General features: G+C 49.9%; 1 protein-coding gene across 1 annotated transcript in view; it reads left to right on the forward strand.

The window, feature by feature from the left end:
• The window catches only part of VPS8 (VPS8 subunit of CORVET complex), a 1,704,823-nt gene that overhangs the window by 673,619 nt on the left and 1,013,459 nt on the right, over positions 1-17,745 (forward strand). The window contains exon 27 of the mRNA XM_086955430.1: positions 8,885-8,956. Within this exon, the coding sequence (XP_086811556.1) occupies positions 8,885-8,956 (72 nt within the window). The remainder of the gene's footprint in view (positions 1-8,884; positions 8,957-17,745) is intronic.

Consider the following 17,745-nt stretch of genomic DNA (forward strand, 5'->3'; position numbering starts at 1 on the left):
ATTGAGTGTGTGATGTAGAATAGGCCGCCGTGATGCAGGTATCGCAAGAGCTAGCCTGATGCTGAATCTGTAGACCACAGAACCTCACTGTGGCCAAGAGAAGATTTACATGGAGTCAACAGTCCCATTTCCATAAGCCCGGAGGAGAGGAAAGGGGTGATCAGAGGAGAAAGGCTGGAAAGATGTATTATTTCATGAGTTTGCCCTGCAGTGAGGTATAGGCTGTTCTAAGGTCAAAGTGGTTTATGCTGTATGATACAAACCTTCTCTGGAATCACAGAATACTTGTTTATCAAATTTAATGGGAAGCAGAGTACACAGTGGGGTAGAGGGTTTTAAAGGAGGCCGAGGAAATGCTTTGAGAATGCACTTTCTAACAATTAGAGATCGTGGTACGAAAAAATATTGTACAGCGCGAAGAGGCCCAGCGAGGAAGCACTTTATTTTAAGCAGTGCGCAATCTGTGATTAAGTGTTTTATAGGGAGAAGTTAGCAAAGAAGTCTCTGGAATGACGGTCTTTGTAAATAAGCAGAGAACACTGTGGTAATGTGCATTAAAAAAACAATCCGTAGTGAACTGGGTATTACACGCACTCCCATCAGGCCAATCATTGGGTCTGGCATTCTTTAGAGATAAAATACTCTGAATGCCTGGAGCACGCTTTGGGGGGATTAATCGCCCCCTGACAGTGCAGGAGACCTTATATTATTGTGAGCTTCCTGCGGATTTGCTGTATTTCTGACTCCAACATCTGCGACAGTGCGCCATGGGCCTGCCTACTCACGTCGCCATTTTTTTCGGGTATAGGAGCCTTGTGGTTAATCCTCCATCAATAAATACATTTAATGAAAGTTGGCAGATAGGTGATAATGATTTTCCAGCAATAAAAATCGACAACTCCTCAAAACAGCATTTATCTAAAACTAAACCATGGAAACCTGCGTGTCTCTTTCCTTCTTTCATTTAGTTGCTTCCCTGTGAAATGGATCCAAAATAAACGAGCACACGAATGGTGTGCGAGCAGCCCACCTTTCTTTTCTTCTTTCATTTAGTTGCTTCCCTGTGAAATGGATCCAGAAAAGAAGAAGCCCGCGAGTGGTGCGCGCGCCCCCCACAGCGAGACATGTGGTTTTAATTATCGCGCCCCGTGTCTGGTCACGATAATTGAAACCACATGGCACCAGTGCGCGTAATAGACACCAATAAGCCATGGGCGGAGCAATGTGTCCGCCTTTGGCCAATTGCGTGCTGTCTTTGATAAAAAGACGCAGGCAAAGGCCAATAGCGTGACACAAAAGGAAAAGCACACCCACGAGCGTGTGCGATTCCTAGCTCTGTTTTAAAATCCCCTAGATGAAGTCTCGTTGCGCGAGCATTGTTGTGCACTGCAATGCAGGCGCAAGACCTAAAAATGTGCTTGCCCTTAACAGAGCTTGGATATTTTTTCTTTCTTTATCCAGCTGCCTGATATTGAACTTTCAGATGCACACGCAGGACATTAGAATGCTATTGAAGTGTCTTAGATAAACAAATAATTTACAGTTGTTTTTCTCTGGCAGCAGCAAAGATGAGAGGAAGGCAGTCATCAACCTTTGTGTTATTTTTAGGTCTTGCTTGACAGTGCAACTGTTACCTGACCTTTTAACTTACACCAAAAAATATTCTATATTTCTTTCCTTCTACACCAGTACATATCTATTCTCATGCTATTTACTTGTAATGATTCGCACTACCATAAAACATTCCTCTAATGCCAGACCTATTTGCATTGCTAGCACTTATCTCTAGATTGCCTCTGAGGAGCACAGAAAAGAGGTGAAAATGGATGTCAAAAGTGTGGGTGTGTGGACGTGGGTGAAGGGACGACCGTGACACCAACTGTAGGGTTTAAGGATGGTTTTATTTTTAAAGCTGTTAAGGGTTTGGTGACAAACGTCTTTCGTCTCCTGAAGGTTAGTCTATCCTGCGCGAATGTACTGGGGTCCGTGGTGCTGCTCGTCTAAGGTTCCTTCCCAGGAAGATGGTTACTCACCTCGGGCACCAGGGGTCTCGCCACATGAAATAAAGAAGACCAACAAGGCGGAAGGCCGTTAGGACACAATCCTCCAATGGGTTTGCACCAGGGGGGCCCAGGGAGTGATAGGTATACACCCAGTGTATCTAACTATCAATTGCCGTGCTCAGTGTGGGAGGTGTTGGGAAGGAAGGTAAAGGAGGGTAGGGGGAAGGAAAGGAAGGACTAAAGGGATAGGTGCAGCGGGAGCGGTACACACAGTGGCGCTCTAAGCACTAGCGTTACGCTTGCCTATCCAAGCCGCCAAACGCCGCCGGCCCTGTGTCAGCCACACTCCTCCCTCGGGAGTGTGGCACGGCGGTCCGCAGGGTCGTTGGCCTCCTGGCACGCCTCGTGGCTCGGCTTCACCTTCGGCTCCTCCGTCGTTTCCTGCTTCGGTACTTCGGGTCCCGTCTTCTGTCGAATTCCGATTCTCCGTCTCCGCCGGTTCCGCCTCCTTCCTAGCGGTGTCTCCACACCCGGCATACATGACTTCCTCTGTTTTAACCAATGCGGTCTCAGTGACGTCACGGAGGGCCGGGGCTTCCCCCGCGTATGTTGACGCCTACTTAAAGGGTCCGTCTTCCTCGAACTCGCTGTCAGTGTCGTTTCCGTGCTCCCACTCGGGATTCTGTGGAGAAGCCGGAAACGATAAATCAGTATGGGTCGGGCTCCACCATTCCCGACGGGTAAGGACGCCGACTTTACAGGGTGTAATATTCTGATTTTAATCACAGTCCATTGCAGGGTATCAAGGTTCCGTATTCATTAAATTGAACTTCAGTAAAGATGGAATTTACGAGTAAGCCTCCATTATATTCTGAGGCTTGTCTGTATATCTTGTGATTCACAATTCACTAGATAAACTGTGTTCTCTAACAAGGATTAGTGGTATACTTCCAATCTGAAAGAAACACGTTAGTGTTAGATTCCTTACCTTAGAATATCCCCCGGTGTCAGACTGGATCCGGAAAGTTTTCATCAGCAGTACCACTGCGCGTCGCTAGGCATCGTCTGTGGCTCCGCGTTCGGCATCCTGATCGCCGGGATGACGTCGTCTGAGTACTTAGACGCCGCCCTCATGCGCTGACATCAGTTATTCTTTTTTCCGTGCCAGCAAGCCTAGATCCGGGAAGAGCAGTACTCCAGTCAATTTTTGACTAACTTTTTGGATCACTTTTGATATCTTCTCGAGTCGACCTTCGACTCGCGGTGCCGGTAGGGATGCCTGAGTTTAAGCCTTGCGAGGACTGTCATCGGTTGATGTCGGTGACTGACCCCCACAGCCGGTGCCTTTATTGTCTCTGGGCCGACCACGATGGCAAGTCTTGTCCCGACTGCCGGGCCATGACCTCGAAGGCTAGACGAGAGCGGTCCCGTAAGCAATTCAAGCTCCGGCAGTCTGCTCCGCGCCGCTCGAGGTCCTGGTCGAGAAGAAAGTTGAGGGACCAGTCGCGGAGCCGCGGTCATCACCGCTCGATGAGTCAACACCACTCGTCGGGCTCCTAGTCCTCCGGTAAGTCGAGGCACTCGAAAAAGAAGTCAAAGAGGCGTCATCGCTCTTAGGGTCGTCGCCAGTCGACCTCACGACTCCTCCTCTGGTGCTGACCCCGAGGGTGTCGCCCACGACGCTGTCCCCGGACGACGTCGTCCCCAGTCCCAGCCCCAATCCGGGTCTGGCGTCGGACCGGCGCCGACAGGTGAGCAATTCATCTACGACCCGGCTCCATAATTTTTCCCTGACTATCAGGAGATGAATGACTAGGGGGACTGGGAGGAATCTGAGGACCCTCTGGCACTGCAGTACCAGTTGAGCCAGGACTGGGCAGACAAGTGGTCTGGACACTTCCCCCGACACTGGATTAGTCTCTCCTCCCTCCGTGGCTACGGAGGAGGGGGCTGCGCACAGTGTGGTGTTGAACAGGGCGGCCAAGGCCCTGCTATTGAGCTCCCTGTTGCGGCCGTGAGGACTACCCTCCTCACTGAGGTGCTCAAATTAATTGCTCAAATATTGACAAAAAATCCTTAGTTATGAAAGCACAAGTGAAGCCTTTTTGTTTTGTAATTGTAAAGTGTGATGGAACAAAGGATTTAAATACAAAAAACTAATTTTTGTGATGCACAAATGATAAATATTGTATTGTATCGCAGCATTTGTACAGAGCTTACTACCCCTAAATGAGATACTAACATGCCATTGGCTGCAAGCAATGCCATACTGGGTGCGCAGTTAGAAAGGTTTTGTCTTTATCTATGTGTTTCCATTTCGTGTGTGATGACTACCGAGGTGCAGTTATCTTGTTCTGGGACGCAGAGCATAGCAATGTGGTCGATAATGTGAGAGACGGACATGCAGCATATGGTTTTTCAGGATTAACTGGCAGCCGTCAATAGCTCTGCATGTCCCTTTATGGTATTCCTGCCTAGTTGTTTACTGCACCGGGTTGTCCAATCAGAAATGTTGCCTATAGGTGTGGCTCTTAGCTGGCTTGGTTGGAGGGAGAGGGAAGTAGAGAAATCTGGTAGCTTGGACATTGTTACTGCCATCCTATATCTGTGTCTCATTGTGAGATGTAAAGAAGCTGCCATAGTGTACAGATGTTTGGGACCTGCTTTGTGGACTAGATAAAATTCCTCTGATTAACCAGCAGTGCTTGAAAGCTCTTTTCAGTTATTCCATGCCTGTTAATGTGAGGATGGCTGGTTTATCTGAAAGAGACACTTGATAGATTTCTTACCTTAGAATATCCCCTGGCGTCAGACTGGATCCTTAAAGTTTTTTCGTCAGCAGTACCCCTGCGCGTCGATAGGTGGCGTCATGCGGCTCCGTGTCTGTCGCTGGCGTCGTAAGCGCTGAGATGACATCACAGAGACTACTTAGGCACTACCCATTCGCGCTGACGTCAGTTATTTCTTTTTCTGCGCCAGTAAGCGCTGATCCAGCTAGAGCATGTACCTTAATCACTTTTTGACTCTTTTTGAGACTTTTGTCTCCTGTAAGTCTACTCTGATGCAAGTAGGGATGCCTGGTTTTAAGTTTTGTGGGGCCTGCCGTCGCAATATGCCGGTGGCGGTCCCCCATAACGTCTGTCTCTACTGCCTGGAGCGCGACCACGACTTTCGGTCCTGTATGGACTGCCCCGAAGGCCTTAAGGGAGCGGTGCCGCAAGCTGCTTGAGGTGCGGCACTCGTCCCAGGCCCCTCAGGGTCCTCAGATTTGTGTAAGAGATGACACAAAAAGAAGTCGAAGAAGCATTGTCGCTCTCAGACATCCCCCCGTCGGTCCCCGGATCTGGACAAGGGGGACAGGGGTTCTGACCCTGCTGCTCCTTCGGAGCCCGGGTGTCCAGCGGCCTACCCACCTTATTCGGATCCTTTCGGTGACTCCCGCACAAGTGCAAGAATCTTTTGCTACCATGCACCGCCTGTTTAGGCCTCGGGCTCCCGCCGGCGCGCCCTTGAGCCCTGAGGTCCCGTGTCAGGATCCTGTTGAGGCTCCGGCGCCCCAGGATCCGGCGCCGCAGCCTCCGGCCATGGTGCCACAAGGTCCCACGCTGCCGGCTCCGGCTCCAGAGCCAGCCTCGGTCCTGCAGTGGATACCATTTTTTCAGCCCCTGCCCCGGTTCCAGGACAATTTTGTCCCTACCTGGGATCCGTATTGGGACACGCGCCGGTTTGGCACAGTCCGGCACCGTTTATTCCTTCCCTGGTCCCTGCCCTGCCGCGGCGGAGGTGGAGGACGACTGTGAGGTGTCTGAGGACCCTCTTGCTCCGAGCAGGACTGGGCGGATGACTTAGAGCAGGCCGGCGGCCTTGATGTCTCCTCTGACCTGGAGTTTGCCTCTCCGCCACCTACCATAGAGAGGGCGCTTCTTACACGGTGGTACTCCGTCGGGCAGCTGAGGTCCTCAACCTTGATCTCCCTATGGTTGCCCTAAAAACTAATCTCCTCACTGAGATGCTCCAGACGGCGTCCACCTCTTTGGAGCCCCTGCTGCCATTTAATGACGCCCTCACTGATGTCTTACTGGGCACTTGGTCGCAGCCAGCCACAGGGGCCCCTGTGGATAAGAACGTCGCCTGGCATCATCGCCCGGCGCCGGGTGACCCTGCCTTACTGACCTCTCATCCTATGCCTGAGAGCCTGGTCATCCAAGCTTCGACGTCCCAGAGTGCCTGTCCCACGACTCCGCCGGATAAGGACTCTAAGAAGCTGGAGTAGTTCGACAAGCGGTTGTTCTCTTTGGCCAGCTTAGGGCTGCGGTCAGTGAACACGGCATGCCTATTGGGCCGGTATTCCCACGCGGTGAAAGTTCGCCATTCGGTGTGGTTTGGACACCGCGGACTCACTAGATAGGGCAATTTCTACGACTGTGGCATTACGTCGCCATGCCTAGTTGAGGTCAACCGGGTTCTCGCCAGATGTCCAAAGCTCACTTATGGACATGCCCTTTGATGGCACTCGCCTGTTTGGCGATAAAGCCGACAGTGCACTGGACCGTTTTAAGGACTCTCGGGCTACAGCCAATTCCTTGGGTCTCTCCACCACGTGCCCGGCCACGTCTTCCTTTCATTTCTTTCGTAGCCTCAGAAGAGGCACCCCTTCCCTCTAGTTCAGTCAGAAGCTTGCGAAGAACCAAATTCAGTGCGGCCGTGGGCATGGAGGCCGCCATGGCGGCACAGGTGGCCAGCGTGCGAGTCAGTCCACCTCTGCTCCCGCAGCACCAGCCTCGAAGGCTTCCTAGTCCGAGCTGTGCAGAATTCAACATCACCTCCTCTACTGACGTTCTGTCGCTTCCGACAAGTGGGTGCTGCAACTCGTCCGGAGGGGTTACTCCCTCCCCTTCGAGTCGACCCCCCCAGCCATGCCACCTCAGTTCCACCGCATGTCGGGGGATCACTTTGCGCTTCTCCAACAGAAAGTTATGGCCCTCTTGGCCAAGGGGGCCATCAAGCGCGTACCTGGGCCAGAAGTAGGACGTGGTTGGTATTCCCACTGCTTTCTTGTCCCCAAGAAGTACAAAGGGGGCTTGTGCCCCATCTTGGACCTCGGTAAAGTCAATCGCTTCCTCCGGAAGGAGGAGTTCAAGATGTTGACTCTGACTCAGATCTTGACTGCCCTCAAACCTGGAGACTGGAGGGTAGCGTTTGACCTGCAGGACGCATATTTTTACATCCCCGTGCTACCGGCCCACCTGCGTTACCTGCGCTTCACGGTAGGCCAGGAGCATTTTCAGTTTGCCCTGCTCCCTTCCGGCCTTACCAGCGCCCCTCGGGTGTTCACGAAAGTTATGACAGTGGCCGCAGCTCACCTACGCAGGTTCAGGGGTGTCAGTTTTCCCCTACTTCGACAACTGGTTGTTCAAGGTGGGCTCGACCCAGGCAGTTGCCCCCCACCTTCAGACTACGGCCGACCTCCTGCATTTGCTGGGGTTCTCCATCAACTTGCCGAAGTCGCACCGGAGTCCCTCTCCGAAGCTCCCCTTCATCTGAGCGGTTCTGGATTTGACAGAGTTTCGGGTTTATCCTCCTGAGCAGCGAGTCTGGGATATTCAGGCTATGATTCTGGTCTTTTAGCTTCTATCCTGAGTTTCAGTCAGGATGACCCTCCGGCTCCTGGGCCTGATGGCCTCCTGCATCCTGCTAGTGCAACATGCCAGATGGCATATGCGGGCTCTGCAGTGGGACCTGAAGTTCCAGTGGGCGCAGCATCAGGGCAACCTGTCCGATCACGTCCAGATCTCGGAGGGCACCGCATGACAATTGCTTCGGTGGCTCACGAATTGCGATTGGGTCAGTGGCAGATCCCTCTCCCTTCTCCAACTGGAGCACACAGTGGTGACGGATGCGTCCCTCCTGGGATGGGGAGGCCACTTGGGAGAGGCGGAGATCAGAGGCCTCTGGTCTCCCTCAGAATCCGGGCTCCATATCAACCTTTTGAAGCCCTGATGATGTCCAAGTAGGACGAAACGCGTAGGCTGTGTGAAAGTAATTTTGCTTCATGAACTGTGGAATTTATACACTGGATTGAATATTTCTTTTTCTGTTGGATATCCTTGGATGTGGGAATGAGATTGCAATAAAATCTGTTGCACTACAGTATTGGACTGAAAAATCTTTATTGAATTGGGCGCTCCTTCCTTTCAAATTTATTTATATATATATATATATATATATATATATATACATCCCAGGTAAGTTAAAAGGGAGTTAGGAATAGTAACTGTAATTCCCTATACCCACTTATCTTTCGATATTCTGTCCTCAATATTAGTGCACCACGATATACTGGGGGTTGATATTTAGTAGTGCATCCAATAACACCAATACTAAAAAATAAAAACACGCAGAGAAGTGCTGGGCGCCTTAACCTCATGCGCGCTAGCGTTATTCTGCTCGCACGCTGAGATTTTATGAATTGCACTTTACATGACGAGCTGGGCTCGTCATCAGCGTGCGAGGAGGCTACGCCATGACGAGCTGGGCTCGTCATGAGCGTGGAAGGGGTTAAAACCCTTGCATAGTGTTTTGTTTTCCCTGCAAGTATTTGGGAAAGAATGTACCTTTAGTGCACAGCTTTACTGTGACTATAGCCAAGGGCTATGCTCTCCTAAAAATTTACTTCTGGATACTGGGCCCAATTTGTAGAAAAAATATTTTCTGTATATTTGTCTGACGCCTTATCATGATTTACAAATGAGGAATCTTTCATGAAGAAATCGTGTTCACAATAAAAGGTATTACCGAAGGTAAGTAATTTTTCTTTAAGCAAGTGATCCTTTCCCATGAAGTAACATATTTTCGCATGTCTTCTCTTCTTGTGTTCACAGACCTTTGAAGACTTTAAGAATGACAAGCAAGCTGTGGAGTATCAGCAAAGAATCGTGGACATTTTACTCAAGGTGAAAAAGTTGGAAACACTGCTTCCAAAGTTTACCTCATGTAAATTATTGTATCAACATTTTTCCATGTTTGTTTACTACAGCTACATATTGAGTCATTTTATATTATCATATTATTGTTTATTAATGTTGATATTTCAATCTTCCCATCTAGATGTTATAGTTGTATGTTGTGTGTATTGTCTCTGGTGGGTGGCACCATCAGATTTCAGGCTTAGAATATAAAAAATAAAACATTTCCTTATTGGCATTTCAAAACAATATCCGTATTAAGGAACAGTTTGATCCCATTGTAAAAATAAAGAAGAAAGTTAAAATAGATAAGATTAAGGGTTAGAGCATATACATGTTCTGGGTAAAAGTATACAAAGTATTATAACATTTGTATGCCAGCGGGATTAACCTAAGCATAGTTTTTTTTTTTTTTTTGTTTTTTTTTTTGCGTAAGACCTTTATTAACATAAAGCAAATTACACAGCATGAGCCTACAACCCTGGGGCCTGGTCGCCACGTGATGTTGATAATCCAATAAACAATAAGTTATTAATGAAAGGCAGAGTAAAAACTTCTGGCTGAGCTGCCATACATAACCTCCGTAGGTCTCTGAGCAGACAATCAAAATGAGTCTTACATTTTGTCTTTTTTTTTGAAAACTGAAAGTTCAACATTCCCCAACTTAAGACCTTACATTGCCCTTATGCACAACCTATACAGTGTGTGAAGCAGTGGTCCGGCATTACCATGGTGCAACCCCCAACTGACCCCCATTCACACCCCACTTATCCCTCCCGACAGTATAACTAAGATCGAGCTATTCCTCCTCATCTTCCTGCAATATGGTTAGGTAGTCTGATAAGAAGCACCATACGTCCTTCGGTTTAGATTTCGCTGGCAGGTCCTCCTCATACGTCTGCAGTTTGTCCCGGCAGATGGACATGTCATGTAGCCATATTTTTGTAGTCGGTACCCTACGGCTATGCCAACACTGTGCTACCTGTCTTTTTGCTAACAGCAGGGCTATTGCGCAGAATTTGCGTTTCAACGCTCTGAATTGGGGTATGATTCCTAGCAAACAGACCTGTGGCGTACAGTGCACTACATCCTCTAACATGACCGTGAGTGTGGCCGTAATCTCTTCCCAATAAACCCGCTACCTTCTCGCAAGTCCGGGTCAGATGCACAAAGTCCGCACCCCCTCTGCCACAGCGCTTGCATTTGTCTTCCTCTTGCAACCCAAATTTACGCAATTTTGTCGGTGTGTAGTAGGCCTGGTGGATGAACTTGAAATGAATGATTCTCAGGTTCCCGTTGGGTGTCAATATCTGTGTGAGCGCGCAGGAGCTGTGCCACTCCTCCTCTGTCAGTGGAGTTTCTAGCAGTGCATCCCACCGCCCCTTAGCTTTGAGTGTGTGGCCCGCAATTTCTGATTGTGCAGCAAAGTACAGTCTGGACACTAAGTGTGATAGATCCCTTGTGCTGACCAGCATTTGCAGTGGTGTTAGGCTTTCCGGTTCCGCAGGGAAGGATGGGTAATGTTCCCTCAGTGCCCTCGTCAACCTATAGTATGTGAATCGGAACATAGGAGTCTGGTTTTGAATATAACCCAATTGGTCAATGCCCACAAATGTGCCTCCCTGGAATACGTCGCTCATCCTGTCGATACCCGTTTTAGTCAGCAAGGACATCCCCACTTTTTCGTTAGTGACTGACAGGGCCTGGTGATACTGCAATGGCATGTTCGGTGCGTATAACGGGGTTTTGTGAGCCAGTTGCCCTAATTTGTTCCATGCTTTAATCGTGGTGTCAACAGTGTTAATGTCCTTTGTGTGTAGTGGTGGCCTGGTGTGCGACAGTATCGCTGACAGGGGAACAGGATGGGCATCTCCCTCTTCAATGGCCGTATGAGTGAGATAGGGGACCTCATGGTACCAGTATGCTGCATATTGTGCCTGTGCACAAAGGTAGTATAGGAGGAAATCAGGGACTCCGAATCCGCCCTGTGCAATCGGGAGTGTTAGTGTCTGCAGATCAACACGAGCCTGCTTACCCGCCCAAATCAGGGTTAGTACCAGGGACTTTATGAGGCGGAAGACTTCCTGAGTTGGCGTGATGGGTATGTTATTAAATAGATATAATAACTTGGGCAAAATGTTCATTTTGACGATCGCTATTTGATCAGCTAGGGACAGAGGCAAGTGTATCCAGCGGCGGATCTTTTCGTCCAGTTTGGAGAGTACCACCCCATAGTTAGCTCGCATGACTTCGTCCGGATCTCTGTGGAACATGACCCCCAGGTAGCGAATCGGATCTTGCTGCCATTCCAGCGGGTAATCAACCACAAATGAATTCGTGGTGTCGGTGAGAGGTATGAGTGAGGATTTGGACCAATTAATCGCTAACCCCGAGTGCCCCCCAAATCAGATGTATTCTCTAAGGAGTGGGTTTAGATGCACCTCTGGGTCGCGAACGTACAGCAGCATATCATCTGCATAGAGTGATATGTGCAGTGGCCTAGCCGCAAACTGCAACGCCGAGTCCTTGTAGTTTTGCCGCACTATGCACGCTAGGGGTTCTAACGCTAGTGCGAAGAGAAGGGGCGACAGGGGGCAGCCCTGCCGAGTACCTCGCCCAATATCAAACGGAGCTGAAACATAGCCATTGATCCGGACCCTTGCGCTTGGTTTAGTATATAGCAAGGAGATCCATTGAACGAACCTTTTAGGGAAACCCATCCTATTGAGGATCGTTATCATATAACGCCATTCGATAGAATCAAAAGCTTTCGCGGCGTCTGACATGACGGCCACCGCCCTAACCGAGGGTTTCAGATAGTGCGCCATTGCAAACAGGGATCTGGTGTTGTGCGAAGTGGATCTGGTGGGAACAAACCCCGCTTGGTCCGGTAGGACCAGTCGAGTCATCAAGGGGGACAACCTAACAGCTAGCAATTTAGCGAGTATCTTCGAATCAACGTTTATCAGGGACAAGGGTCTGTAGGAGTCGCAGTGTTCCGGATCCTTGGACGGCTTTAGGAGTGCAATGACCATTGCTTCTCGCAATGTGGGGGGTAGCAGCGCTTTCTCAAAGGAGGCCCCATACATATCCACCAGGTAGGGGGCGATGATATCTACAAACTTCTTATAGAATTCGGATGTGTATTCGTCAGGGCCCGGTGCCTTTCCATTGGGAAGTGAAGTGATCACCTCAGTGACCTCCTCCACCGTTATTGGCTGAGCTAAATATTCCCTTTGGGCGTCCGATAACCAGCCAATTGCCACGTCATGCAAGTAATCATATGTTTCGTCTGCTGTCGCTGTTGGCTGAGATTGATATAATGTGCTATAGGAGTCCACAAAGCTTTTCAAAATGTCAGTCGAGTGTGTTTGTAACACCCCCTCCCCCGATTTGACTCGGAGTATTGCTGATTGCCCCCGTCCTTCACATATTTTCCGCGCCAGCACACTCCCCGGTCTGCCCCCCTCACCAAAGGCTCTGGCCACACGTTTGCGATCCAAATATTTAATTTCCGAAGTTAAGCAGTCCGCATGTTCGGTGTGTAACTCGCGCAATTTGGGTAACAGTGATACGTCCTGGGTGGCTTCATATTGCAGTTCCAGGTCTCTCATTTGACTTTCACAGTGGCGAATCCTACCCCTTATGTCCTTGAGAATTTCTATGGTAGTACCAATGCATACACCTCTGATCGTGGCCTTAAAGGCTTCCCGGAGGAGACATGAGTCCTCAGTAGTTAGGGAGTTATTAGCAAAATAGTCTTTGATCGCTTTTGTTAGGGTGTCTACATATATCGGGTCTGTGAGGGCTTGGGAGTTAAATCGCCATTGGAATGGGGGGGGTTCGTAATGTGGGATGTCTATCTGCAACAGGACTGGGTTGTGGTCCGACAGTGTGCGCGGTAGTACTTGTATATTACGAACCCACAGTGCCACATCTTTGGAGCCCAACCAATAGTCCAGCCTGGACCAACTGTTGTGAGATGCGGTGATATGCGTGGCGCCTGGTGCGTCAGTGTGTCGTAGTCTCCAGAGATCTGCTAAGGCTAGATCTCCCATCATGTGACCCACCATTAGTCTCGACTGTTTATGTTGTTCTACGGACTGTGAGGATCGATCCAGCCCATCCTGCAGTGTCACATTCCAATCCCCCCCACATAACAGATGTGTGTTGGTATGTTTCTGCATGTGTCCCCACACTTCCCGGTAAAATTCGGGTGCGTCCGTATTTGGGCCGTATACATTAAGGAGTGTCATTTGTTGGCCTCTAAGTGTACCTGTCACCAGCACATATCTGCCAGCAGGGTCCTGCGTCACATGCTTCTCCTCAAAGGTGATCCCTTTCTTAATCAGTATAAGCACCCCCCGAGAGTAAGATGAATATGAAGCCCTGTAGGATGCCCCTGCCCATCTCGATCCCAATGTGGCGTGTGTGTGAGGTGCAAGGTGTGATTCCTGTAGGAATGCTATATCAACGTTCCATCTGGTCAGGCTAGCAAAAACCTGCCTAATTTTCTGAGGACGGGCGAACCCCCGTATGTTCCAAGTAACCACGTTTAGGCCAATTCTGCTTCCATTCCTAGAACCAGTTGTACATCAAGATCGTAAAAAGACTACTCTCTGCACCCTCAGGTGCCATGCCCGAATCCCGTCCGCCCGCAGCCCACTGTGCATACGTCACAATGACAGTCTCTCTCCATTGAGCATCCAATAAAGTGTACATTAGCAATGTCTTTGGTCTTAGCAAACAGTCAAAAATCCCCCCTACCCAGTTCCCACCCACTCCAGCATCCCCAACCTGCCGAAGCCATACCCCTTCAGAGCACAACTCCCCCAAACACACAATTAACAACTCAGTGCCCATTTTAAGAACTTGTGTTGGGTTTTACCCTCATGGAGGACCGCCAGGAGCACAACCCTCACCCGGTGAATGGGTGCGGGCGATTCTAGAAAACATGTACATATTCGCAAGATATGTGTCCATTGATCCGCAATCCCCACCTTCCCATTGCTACTCCTAATATGGGTGAAAGCAGCGGCGCTATCATAAAGGAAATGTATCTCCGCCCCATACCGATCAAATGTACATGGCAGTAAATAGACCCAGGTCATCCAGTTGTCAGTCTGTCTTGCATATAGCCACCACCCGGCCCCAAGTAGTTAGGTAAACAGAGGCAGGCAGTGCCGATCACAACTCGGTTAGTCTATACCTTGCAGCATGATATGCATCGCAGTGTTCAGCAGCTTATTGTGTCCATCCCTACCGCACAGCACATCATAGGGCCTGTGAGGGCATGTATTTGAAACGGGTCTGACCCATCGCTCGCTGCATCAATAACAGTCATAGTTTGGCGCAGCTGCGGGACTAGTCATCCAGTGGGGAGAGTGTCTCGGCAAGCTCCAGCCACGGGTAGCAGCTGTACTCCAGGACATGAGTGTGAAACAGCCCGTACTACAGCTCCTGTCATCTACACGTGTCCCCACCTTCACAATACCCAATTACGCAGTAGTGCGCGTTTACCTCACCTCTATGAGTCTCGTATCGATCAGTTCTGCTCAGTGCGGCTGTGAACGGCCAAGTAGCAGTTCGTCGTAGCCATCCGCTCAATATTACTCATCGCTGTTCAACGATGAATATCACCAGTGTCATCATTCCGAGTCTCTGTCCTGATTGTTCTGGGACTCCGACCTCGCTTCACGCTGTATTTTCTTGACTAGTTCAAGTGCCGCTTTAGGCGTCGCTAACACTATCGTCTGTTCCTTCCACACCACTCGAAGTCGGGCAGGATATAACATAGAATAGGCGATGTTCAATTCTCGCAGCTTAGCCTTCACCGTGGTGTATTCTTTCCGCGCCTGCTGTACAGCTACCGTGTGGTCAGGATAAAACTCCAGAGTGTTACCCTGGTGAGTGATTTTTCCCTTCTCTCTAGCGAGCTTGAGGATCATGTCCCTGTCACGGTAGTTGAGAATTCGCGCCACAATCGGCCTGGGTGTAGCGCCGGGTGGCGGCTTGGGGCCTAACGATCTGTGGGCCCTTTCCACAATGAAGATCTGCGACAAGGCCTCCACACCAAATATATCCTTGCATAGACCCTCGATGTAATGCTCCATTCGCCCTGTGTTGGTCGATTCTGGCAGGCCCGCGATTCGCACGTTATTGCGCCTCGAGCGCGCTTCCAAATCCTCCTCCTTCGCTTTTATTACCTCCAGAATTCGTTCCATTCCGGCGCATTTAGAGGTGGACGCACGCGCTTCGTCTTCCACAGCTGAGATTCTTGTTTCCGCTTCGTCCAAGCGCTCGCCATGCTTTTCTTGCCGAGCAGCCATGCCATCCATCCTGCACGTCAGATTGTCCAGCTTGCCGTTAATGTCTTGCAGATTCGACTGAATCGCCATCAGAATCTTCTCTATGTTACCAGTTTGCGGTGATTCTGAAGAACCGCCGGCCTCCGCCAACTCTTCCGCAGTCTTTGTCGCTTTTCTGTTTTCAAAGGAGAGTTTCGGTTGCTGCTTATCTGGCTTCCCCATCGTGGCGGGCGGTGTATGCACTTTCCGCAATGTGGGTCCGGACGCCCTCGTTATTCTGTGTGTCGTCGCCGTGTTTCCTCGGCAGTGGTAGCCAGCCACTTCCTGCGCCGAAGCTCCGAGTTAGATATGGCCAACATCTGTGGATTCCCTCCAGAGTGTTTGCGTTATGGGCAGGATGGAGACCGTGTATGCCAACAGTGGCCAGCGGCAATACGGAGGTATAGGATCGTTCCCTCAGGGGGGTCCCCTCGTAACTAGCCGGTGAAATGAAGCGCTACTTCTCCGTGGGGTTTCCCGCTTCTGTGTTACAGCCCATCAGGACACTCCTCAGTTCGTTTGTTTGTTCGGCGCTACTACGCCAGTAACAGGCCGCCTCCGGTCACATATGCCCCACAGTGGTGTTTTCAACGCCTATCCACGCCGATCCGGCGGTCAGCCATCCCCAGCAGTCGAGCACCAGTCACTGGCGCTGGTCCGAAGCGCCCCCCGTCCCCTTAACAGGCGCCGCCATTTTGTCAGGCACTCGGTCGGTGGTGCCCACGGACACAGCCGACCTCGCTCGGGGGATGAAAGCAGCGCAAGTCCGCCGCTCAGTGCCAGGCATCAGGAACTCACCCCCGGACCTTGCGTGATGAGGTATTTAGGCGATCCAACGCTGAGTCCGCCGTGTTCGTGCAATTTCTGTTAGTCGCCGCCGGCCATCTTGTCAGGCAGTACGATGGTCGCAGCGGTCACTTCTGCATTTCTCCGCGTAGCGGGGTCGGAGACCTCATCAGCCCAGCGTCGCTCATGCCCCTTATCTTCCCCCACCTGAATCTTGTCGCAAAGTGAGGGTTGGTGAGGTTTCAGGGACAACGGATCACATCGTGTGTGATCGCCCGGCAGAGCTGCGGTTCAGGCAGCCATTCCGCTGTGCGCCCCCTAGCGCCTCCAACCTAAGCATAGTTGCTAAAGGTCTGTGATGTTCATATGCTATCAGGTTATAAATAGGACAAGATCACCAGCACCTATACCCACTTCCACCAAGTAAGTGAGCAAACACACAAAGTAGCAAATATGATTTGACAAACATGTTGTAAGGGGTTATCAAATTTGCTGCCGACTCACTAACATATATATGCCGTAAATGTGTAGGTCTAGCTTCACAGATCAGTAGCAGAGTTCGATGTGCAGGGCAGGGAGCAGGGGTAAGAGAGAATAGTGAGCAGGGCTACATAACACAGCAGTGCATTATAAGTCTTGGACGTGTAGGAAAAGATCCCAAGTAGCCTTGAAGTGGGGCAGTTGTTTCGGAGTTTCTATATGCGTATCTCATAATATAGTTCAGTAAACCATTCTTGATGTCTAGGTAGATATGAGGATCACACGTGTTGCAGAATACACCATAAGAGCCATCAATACCCATTCATACCAATGAGAAGTGTTGTGATGCACATCCGTAAAGTCTTTTAACATGGCCAATTTGACAGTCTGTGTAGGGGACTGAGCCAGTGTTGTGTAATATTGTCCCTATTGAATGCCAGTAAGACATCAAAGTTTGGCAGTAACATAGTATGTGGAAAAGGTCACCGTAAGTGGTCTGACACCTCCACATCTGGCAGGCCCTAAGCATTTTGTAAGAGGACCAGTATCAGTCATGCAACATTTTGAAGTAAGAGTATTTGAGTCATGGTATTCCATAATCTCCTTCCAGTCATCCTCTAAGAAGACAATTCCCAGTCGTTCCTTCCAGTAGGTTTTAGAGGACCATAGTTTAACGTTGGAGAAGACTTCAATAAGGATTTGATATAGGTTCTAGACTATGCCTTTGGAGAGTCCCCATGTTCTGAGATATTTTAAAATTGGGAACACTGAGAGGTGTATGTGATCTCGCCCTAGTCTACTTCGTAAACAGTGCCTCAATTGCCAATACCTCTAATGTTGTGACTGGGGTCAGGAGAAGTCTGCTTGAAGTAGTGTAAAATTACAGAAAGAAGATCTCAGATTGTCATGAATCCCCATGTTGGCCAGTTAAACGGCTTGAGGCCTATGCGTATGTCCTCGTTTGACCAGAGTGGCACTTTCTGGTGGACCATACTGTCAATCCCTATACTTCAAAGTGCATCTTGCCAGGATTTTCACACAGCCCATAGTTTGGGGGGGTGGTGGGGCAATGAGGAGATCAGGGAAACGTAGTGTCCTAAAGAGGACCCAAGCCTGCAGGGTCTCTAGTTAGTGTACGCTCCCAAAGCGCCCACTCAGGCTGAG

The sequence above is a fragment of the Lissotriton vulgaris genome, chromosome 2_1 (assembly GCF_964263255.1).
Source record: "Lissotriton vulgaris chromosome 2_1, aLisVul1.2, whole genome shotgun sequence".
Classification (NCBI taxonomy): Eukaryota; Metazoa; Chordata; class Amphibia; order Caudata; family Salamandridae; genus Lissotriton; species Lissotriton vulgaris.